This window comes from Mandrillus leucophaeus, unplaced genomic scaffold (genome assembly GCF_000951045.1).
Source record: "Mandrillus leucophaeus isolate KB7577 unplaced genomic scaffold, Mleu.le_1.0 Scaffold1, whole genome shotgun sequence".
Lineage (NCBI taxonomy): Eukaryota > Metazoa > Chordata > Mammalia > Primates > Cercopithecidae > Mandrillus > Mandrillus leucophaeus.
In genome coordinates this window covers 8,616,383-8,625,061 of record NW_012098097.1, presented here as the reverse complement: position 1 = coordinate 8,625,061, position 8,679 = coordinate 8,616,383, and the positions used below count along the sequence as shown (strand labels likewise).

Sequence of the window (8,679 nt, the reverse complement as noted above, 5' to 3'; positions counted from 1 at the left end):
CGAGGGAGGGGCGGATCCGGGCCAGCTCCTCTGCCAGAGCCCAGCCCAGACAGGGTGACCGGGGGACGCAGGGCCGGGTTTCTAGCCCCACAAGAGGGGTGGTGTGGGGACCGGGGCGTCGCAGCTAGACGCCTTTCCTCCGGGCGGGGCGGAGGGGAAGCCCACCTCCTCTGTGTCGGCCGGAGGGGTCTGCAACAACGGGTGGAATTTTTAGCAAAAGCGAGGGAGGAGGTTGGAGCGACGAGAAGCGGGAGCGGAAAGGGCGCGGAGGCCGGGGCTGCAGCGCGCTCCACCGCCCAACTGCAGGTGGCGCCTCTCGCCACCCGCACCCCGCTGCGCCCAGGGAGGGCCGATGGCGCGCCATCCTCCCTCCTCCCTTCAGGAAACCCTGCAACGCCCCATCCAGGCCCGGGAAAGGCTCAAAAGGTTCGAGGTCGCGTTCCTGCCCTCCCGCGGGCTTCTCTCACTCTTAGATCCCGCACCAGAAGAAGCGGATGTCCTTGAGTGGGCAAAGCACGGGTGAGGGGCTGGGGGCAGTTCCACTGACAACGGGACGGGGGCGAGAGGGGTTTACCCAGTACATACAGAAACAGCAGAAAAGAAATCTATTTTTAATGGCTTTGGCTTTATGGCACGAAGCAGGCACCCTCTCGTTAAAGGCACAGAGTCCTCTCTTCTGCCCCACCTCCTGGGTCCTTAAAATCGAGTCCTGAGTTCCAGAGGGGTCACTGCAAGGCAGCAGGGAAGGGGAGAGGGTCACAGTTTTACTCTGTGAGTATCAGACACTCAGGGCCAAGGCCCATACTGGCCCCTGAAGCTACAGGTTAGAGTCGGTACAGGAGGCAGCCGAGATGGTCCCTGAGAACAGACAGTCCCGGTCCCCTGGAGCGAGCTCTATCCCCTGCAGAGCTGTGAGGTCAGTGCTCTACATCCTGGGGCAACGTGAAGTCCCTGAAGCTGTAGAAGGAGATGTCACCATGATCCACCAGAGCAAAGATCAGAGGGACATCCCCACTCTGGTAAGACAACCGCTTGAGGCTGCAGAGGTCTGGGACAGGCTCATCAAATCTGCAGGGACAAAAGGTTAGGGTGAGACCCGGCCATAGCCCACTCCTAAGCTCTATGGCTCCCAGATAGAGAGTCTACGGAAGGAGTTGGGGTGCAAGAATTCTGGCCCACGAGCTCATCTGTCTGCAAAACACAGGGCTCTAATGAAGAGGGCCCCAGAGCCCTGGTTGGGGAGGTGCTAAGAAGAGCAAGGTGCTCACCACTTTTAGCCTGTAAATTCCCACAATCTACATCCCTGCTGCTGGGTGAGTCTTAGACTAAAATGGCATTGGAGAGAGACTACCCTAAAATGCTAGCAACAAGGAGCTCAGAGTCGGGCAGCACAAACTGGCTGTGTGGCCTTGTGTAGGTCACTTAGCCTCTCTGGACCTCAGGTTCCTCTCAGAGATTGGCACACTGGCCAGGGGAGTACAGGAGTCCCACTTGGTTCACAGGAGAACTGGCAGCAGCTGGCGGGGGGGGGGGGCAATGCTGGCTCACTGCGTACCCACTAATACACATCCGGGCATAGGGTTTGCCAGGGTTATTCTTTCGGAATGTGGCCACAGCGTCAGCCTGGTAAACATCAAAGCTGATTTCCAAGCCCCCAGACTTCTCCAGCAGCCTGACAATACAATGAGAAGCGTTATGACATGAACTTTTCTCCCCAACCTTTCTTTTCCATCCCACCCTTTCCCTCCATTAGTGCCAGGAAGCAGCCTCACAGAGGTGCCACTTGAGGGTTGGGGACTCTGAACCCTTGGGCTAACCCACTGGTTGTTCTCCCTCTTCCCCAGACCCACATGAACAGTAGGTATTGCTCAGAGCTAGGTGTAGGGGTAGGGATCCCTGGAACAGTTTTCAGGAGCCAAATCCTAACCACCAACTCCTGGCGGCCAAGGTCCTGCAGAGATGGCACTGCTTGGAAACTTACTGGGCACCTCCATCAGCAAGGTGTGTTGTCTGCAGCACAGAAATATGCTGAAGGACCACAGCTACAAGGACAGAGAAAACAAGGTACTGGGAGGGGAGTCACATTTCTCAGTCTGCCATCTAGGATGGCCAGATTTAGCAACTTTTTTTTTTCCTTTTTTTTTAAAACAAGAGTCTCACTCTGTCACCCAGGCTGGAGTATAGTGGCATGATCTTGGCTCACTGCGACCTCCGCCTCCCAGGTTCAAGCAAGTTCTCCTGCCTCAGCCTCCTGAGTAGCTGGGATTACACGTTTGCACCACCACACCTGGCTAATTTTTGTATTTTTAGTAGAGACAGGGTTTCACCATGTTGGCCAGGTTGGTTTCGAACTCCTGACCTCAGGTGATCTGCCCACCTTGGCTTCCCAAAGTGCTGGGATTACAGGCATGAGCCGTGTCCAGCCTAGCAACATTTTTTTGTGTTTTTTTTTTTTTTAGTATAAGCATATCCCATGCAATTTTTGGAACATACTGATACTGAAAAATTAGATTTATACTGAAAGTCAAATTGAACTGATCTGGCAACCCTATCTAGTTACCTACAATCTACCGCATTCCCAGGAAGGCTTTAAGTAATTTGGGATCTGGTAACACACTGAGCTTATTCTTTCCCCATTGGTTCCCTGTGCTTACAGCAGACAGCAAGCCTTTCTTTCACTTGGCCAAGAAGGCACCTCCTTTTTCCATCTAACAGGTTGCGATCACAGCTAGTTGGTGGCAAAGCCATCCACATGCATGTTGTTTATGATTTTAAGGATATGGCTATAGTTTTCACCTCTCCTTACCTCTCCTGACTCACCATCTCTAAGCATTCCCACACAGGCCCTGCTGCAGCCGCGGGAGAACTGACCGTCCTTGGGGGTCCGCTCCCTCCTCCCATATCTTTCTTAAGCCTCAATCCATCCCGGTTCATCCATGCCCTTTCCAAAGTCCTGTGATTCCTCAGCTGCCAGTGGCCCTCGAGGATGTGGCAGGCTGAGGGGGTACCTGGGGAGCTGGCCTGGCCGGGACTCAGCAGGGGGGTGACGGACTGGCCCCACAGGTGAGGGGCCCGGCTCTGGCTCCTCTGCAGGTGCCGCCGCTGCAGCAGCTCCTTGTACTCCCGCCAGCTGGAACAGCTCTGCACCTCGGGATCAGCGTTGACATCTTCCCGGAACCGCGCGGCCTCCACGTGGTGCTCCCGTTCCCGCCTCGAGAGCTTCTCCTTGCGCTGGTTCAACTTCTGGCACCAGGACTCAGCATCTGTCTCCCGCCCAGCCATGTTGGCCGGGAGCAGTTCTGGGGCTGGGGCGCGCAGGAGGGTGTGGCGGCTGTCTGAAGCCATGTTGGGGAATGAGATCTGCTCGAAGTTCCAGCGCCGCTTACCGGCCCCCGTGACTCCGTTCTCGGCTCTGCCACTCTCCCAGCTGCACCCCACCCCCTCCCTGGCCGGGCCAGGGCTGGGCCCCAGGGACCCCAGAAGCTTAAAGGGGCCCCCTGGGCCCTTTATGGGGCTTGACTCCTGGGGTTTCTCCTCTGGGCATTGGCTGGGCTGGCTGCAGGGAGGTGGGCTGGAGGCTGCCAGACTCTTGGGTTGCAGGGAGTTGTCCAGGGCCTTGGCCTTCTTATTAATGGACCTGGGGGACGTGGGGGAAAAGCAGCACATCTGCCCCTGGTTGCTAAGGTGCACACGTCCCATGGGAGCTGAAAGCAGGTCCCCTCGTGTCTCCCTGAGCCTGCGTGGGAGCTGCCCAAGCCTAGTTCTTAGAAAGCCTGTGCATTTTCCAAGGTCCCAGACATTAGCACTCCCAGGGGGGCAACCCTGATGTGGGCGTTACCGAGGGCTGGAGCTGCTCCTCTTTCTCTTGCCATCTCCATCCTCCAAGTGCTGCACGCTGGCATCCAGGTTAAGCTGCCTCTCATACGGGGACAGGACAGAGCTGCAGGGTGAGAACAGTGGGTGGGCCACTGACCCACCTCCTCAGCCTGGGGATCTGGTGGGATGTGTAAGGAAATGGGCCAAGGGGACAGTCAGTGGGCCAGGATCGGAGCCACACTCAAGGGCTAAGGCCCTAAGCAGACCTGCATGAGGAGTACAGGCCCAGCCATGTGCCTCTGCCTAGGCAATGGCCCAGAGGAGCTAGCAAACTTGGAAAATATAGAAAAATAAAAACTTTGGATAACTGTTGTTAACATTTTTCTTTCTTTTATGTACACACTGAATAATCTCTCTCTGTATATTTTTTCCTAACCAAAATGGCATTATACTAGCATACTGCTTTGTAATTTTTTTCACTCAATAATATATTGTTGACACAGCCCCCTGACACTGCAGCATTCTTCCCTGCTGTGAATTTTTTTCTTTGAGACAGAGTCTCATTTCGTCGCTAGGCTGGAGTGCAGCAGCGGGATCTTGGCTCACTGCAACCTCCGCCTCCCGGGTTCAAGCGATTCTTCTGCCTCAGCCTCCCAAGTAGCTGGGACTACAGGTGCGTGCCACCATGCCCAGCTAATTTTTGTATTTTTAGTAGAGACGAGGTTTCACCATGTTGGCCAGGATGGTCTTGATCTCTTGACCTCGTGATCTGCCCACCTGGGCCTCCTAAAGTGCTGGGATTACAGGTGTGAGCCACTGCACCTGGCCTCCCTGCTGTGAATTAAGTAAGGCTCTAAGGCTATGCTGTTCAGTACAGGAGCCACTAGCGATAGGTGGCTATTTAAGTTTGTTTTTAAGTTTTTTTTTTTTTTTGAGATAGAATTTTGCTTTTGCGCCCAGGCTGGAGTGCACTGTCAAGATCTGAGCTCACTGCAACCTCTGCTGCCAGGGTTCAAGCAATTATTGTGTCTTGGCCTCCTGAATAGCTGGGACTATAAGCGCCTGCCACCACACCCGGCTGATTTTTTTCTTTTTTCTTTTTTTTTTGTATGTTAGTAGAGACAGGGTTTCAACATGCTGTCCAGGCTGGTGTCGAACTCCTGAGCTCAGGTGATCTGCCCACTTCAGCCTCCCAAAATGCTGGGATTACAGGTGTGAGCCACCACACCCAGCCTATTTAAGTTAGATTTAAATACATTTAAATTAAATGAAATTAAACATTCAGTCCCACAGTTGGTCTAGCCCCATATATTAGACATCACAGACACAGAACATTTTGTTTTTTTTTTGAGACAGTCTCACTCTGTCACCCAGGCTGGAGTGCAGTGGCGCAATCTCGGCTCACTGCAACCTCCGCCTTCTGGGTTCAAGCAGTTCTCTGCCTCCGGAGTAGCTGGGATTACAGGTACCTGCCACCACGCTCAGGTAATTTTTGTTTTTTTAGTCGAGATGGGTTTTCACTATCTTGGCCAGGCGAGTCTTGAACTCCTGACCTCGTGATCCACCCGCCTCGGCCTCCCAAAGTGCTGGGATTACAGGCGTGGGCCACTGTGCCCAGCCAACACAGAACATTTCCATCATTACAGAAAGTTCTATTGGACAGAGCTGTTCTAAGGGATAACCTGTCATTTGTGTGAGCCTGTCTCCTGTTCAACTTTTCTTTGCAAGTACACTGATTTTGCACAGTGAGGGTGTTCTGTGTGACTCCTCACTAAATCCAAGCTCTGTGAGGGCAGTGATTTTGCTCTTCTGTTCTCAGCGATGTTTACAGAGCCTGGCCCCCAGCAAATAATAAGTATTGTTGATCATTCTCACAGGTGAACCACTACACACATCCACGATTCTTTCCTTAGGATAGGTTCCCCTTTCAGAAAAGAGAAGATGTAGAGCTGGGCATGGTGGCTCATGCCTGTAATCCCAGCACTTTGGGAGGCTGAGGCAGGAGGATCACTTGAGGTAAGGAGTTTGAGACCAGCCTGGGCAACACGGTGAAACCCCATCTGAACTAAAAATTTAAAAAAAAATTTAGCCAGGCATGGTGGCGCACGCCTGTAATCCCAGCTACTCGGCAGGAAAATTGCTTGAACCCAGGAGGCAGAGGCTGCAGTGAGCCGAGATCACGCCACTGCACTACAGCCTGGGTGACAGAGTGAGACTCTCTCAAAAAAAAAAAAAAAAAAGAAAAGATGTGCCTGCTTTAGAGCTTTTATGACATACTGTAACTGCAAAAGCTATACCTGTTTCCATTCCAAGTCTGAAGATCTCTGCCTCTTACCAATGCTGGATTACTAAGGTGTTGAAGGAAAAAACATTTAACCTGGCATAAAAAATGTGAAACCCTGCTAATGGTGAATTCCTCACCCAGTCCTTCATTTAAGCATACACTCTACATATCTGCCTGCGCACCTACTAAGTGCCAGGCACTGTTCCAATCCTGCCTCTCAGTACTCACACACACTCAGCGGCAGGCGCAAGTCATCTGAAGACGGGGCTCGATTTCATAACCCAGAATAAAACGAAATGACCTGGATTCCTCCCAACCTGCCTCTCTCAGAACACTTCCAGCAGAGGCCCCCAGTCTGTGTCCCAGGAGCTGCACTCCAGCCAAGGGTTCCAGGTAAGGAGAAGCCATTTTCTACCCAGGACTAGTCAGCCAGGTCCCAGGACTAGAATATGTGGAAAGGAAACAGCAAGGGGATTTACCTTGGTTGGAATCGTCGAACCACATAACCCAACCTCTTCAGGTGGCTGAAGACCTCAAAAGAAAAAAAAAAGGAAAGCTCAGATGGCCACTCTTGAAAACACCAAATGGTTTCTCCAGACATAGGCCATCGCCACAGCCCTCTCTGCCCCTCCTGTACACCCCCAGATTCTAAACCCTGTGACTAAGGTTGGACCATGCTCCATTATGAACACCATCCCCAAAGATCTCAGCCTCTGAATTCCTGTCCTTCCGCTTACCTTACTCAGCACAAATGACATTTAGCCAAATCCCAAAAAACTAACAGCCATGAAACCAGAAAACCACCATGCCCTGAAATACTTGAGTATTTTGACACAAAGCTCACGAGAGTGAAGCTGCCGACCACCATGTGAATAAAACAATGGCAGAAGGTGGTGGGCATCTCTCCAGCCCCATACCTCCACCGATGCAGGTGGGAAGTTTCCGGTAAGGAGCCACATGTTCAACCTTGTGTCCCTGCGTTCATATCAGAGGGACATAGACAAGAAGTCCCCCATCCTGCTTCTCTCAGCAGGCTTCAGCACAGCTAACCACTTCCTCCTTGAAAGACCTTCTTTTGGCTTCTGTGATGCGACTTTGGTTTTTCTCCTACATCACCCCACACTCCTCAGTCTGTTTCTGCTTCTTATCTGCCCCCTAACCTACTCAGAGAGCCCCAGGGCTCAGACCCAGCCCTCTACTCTGATGACACTCCCACAGAGCCCAGCAGTTTAAATACCATCCATGTGCTCATGGTACCCATATTTACATCTAGTCTTGACCTCTCCCCACACTCCAAACTTGGGAGTCCAATTGTCTGTCTGCTTGACACTCACTTGCATGTCCAAGAAGCTCCTCAAAATTAACTTATCGGAAACAGAGTTCTTTTGACTGGTTTCTTCCTCCCAAATCTGCTCCTCTTCATTCTTCCCACCCTTCATCCACTGGCGCATACCCAAATCATGGGCGGTAATCCTGGGTTCTTCTTTCTCCTTAATCCTGACATCCAATCCATTGGCAAAGTCCTATCCATTCTTTCTTCAAAATATTTCTGAGATTCATCTATTTTTCACTCACTGCAACCCTACCCACCCCCAACCTGGGACATGCCCCTAGCTTCTCTCACCTGAATGAACAGCCCAGTCTCTTTGAATTCTCCTCCCCCACCTTATCTTCTCCAGCCCTGGGTTCTATGCGAAGCCAAGAGGCCTCCACCACAATGTAAGCCTCGTGACAGCACAGCCCTCGTCTGCCCTGCAGCCCCAGCATGTGACACTGTGCCTGGCATCTTATGGGTGCTTGTCAATACTCATTGATTCAGTGGATGGGTGGCTCCCGGGGGCAGGGTGGTGGCAGATACCTGGTACTGCAGGAAGGTCACAGTGTCGTCCGTCAGCAGCAGCTGGTAAGCTTCCTGGATAGACAGTGGCAGGTCTTGGTGGAAGAGGTGGATGGAGCCCTGGAAGTGGGGCCAACAGCTCAGCTTATGAGCCCTCACTGCAGTGCCTCAGAGAGATGGGGCAACTTCCCAGCTCTGATACCTCCCCGTCCCCCTCTCAGCAGCGCCTCAAGAATGTGACCAACCAGGAAAGTGGGGCAGCATCACTAATTTGGACTGGAATCCCTGCTCCCTGTAACGTACTACCTCCTGCTCTAGAAGTTCGGTTATCAGTTCTCGAAAGACCGGGTTGTGTGTGCTTTTTCTCCGATAAAACGTGTCCTCCCCGTTCTTTGGTCCCAACTCCTTCCCCACCTCCCGGGTCCCACTCACACACTCCAGCAGATACAAGGCCTCTTCCGGGTGAAGCCGCTGCCGACCCTGCTCTGAAAAGCCCATGGTCTGCCAGAACTTGCCCTGTGTGGGGCCCAGAGCAAGCGTCACAAGGGAGGGAGGAGGGCAGGGAGGGCGGTCCCCTGTCCCCGAGCCCGCCGCTCACCGCAGGAGACTTCAGCTCCACGAAGCCCTCTTCCGGCCTCCACTCGGCAGCCACCAAGCTGCCCCTGGCGAGGAGTGGGAAGGGATCTGCGTCAGTCCACTCGCGAGGCCCCGCGGCCCGCCTTGCCCCCGGTTCCCTCACCCC

The 8,679-nt window shown here is 53.2% G+C and overlaps 1 protein-coding gene across 1 annotated transcript in view; it reads right to left on the bottom strand.

Annotated features, from left to right (window-relative positions):
• Window positions 1–592: 592 nt before the first annotated feature.
• The window catches only part of TSEN54 (TSEN54 tRNA splicing endonuclease subunit), an 11,261-nt gene continuing 3,174 nt past the window's right edge, over window positions 593–8,679 (bottom strand). The window contains exons 3-11 of the mRNA XM_011965186.1: window positions 8,536–8,656; window positions 8,370–8,453; window positions 7,959–8,057; window positions 6,580–6,632; window positions 3,839–3,940; window positions 3,009–3,637; window positions 1,982–2,042; window positions 1,556–1,672; window positions 593–1,068 (exon numbers count right to left, since the gene is read on the bottom strand). Of these exons, the coding sequence (XP_011820576.1) occupies window positions 918–1,068; window positions 1,556–1,672; window positions 1,982–2,042; window positions 3,009–3,637; window positions 3,839–3,940; window positions 6,580–6,632; window positions 7,959–8,057; window positions 8,370–8,453; window positions 8,536–8,656 (1,417 nt within the window). The 3' untranslated portion in view covers window positions 593–917. The remainder of the gene's footprint in view (window positions 1,069–1,555; window positions 1,673–1,981; window positions 2,043–3,008; window positions 3,638–3,838; window positions 3,941–6,579; window positions 6,633–7,958; window positions 8,058–8,369; window positions 8,454–8,535; window positions 8,657–8,679) is intronic.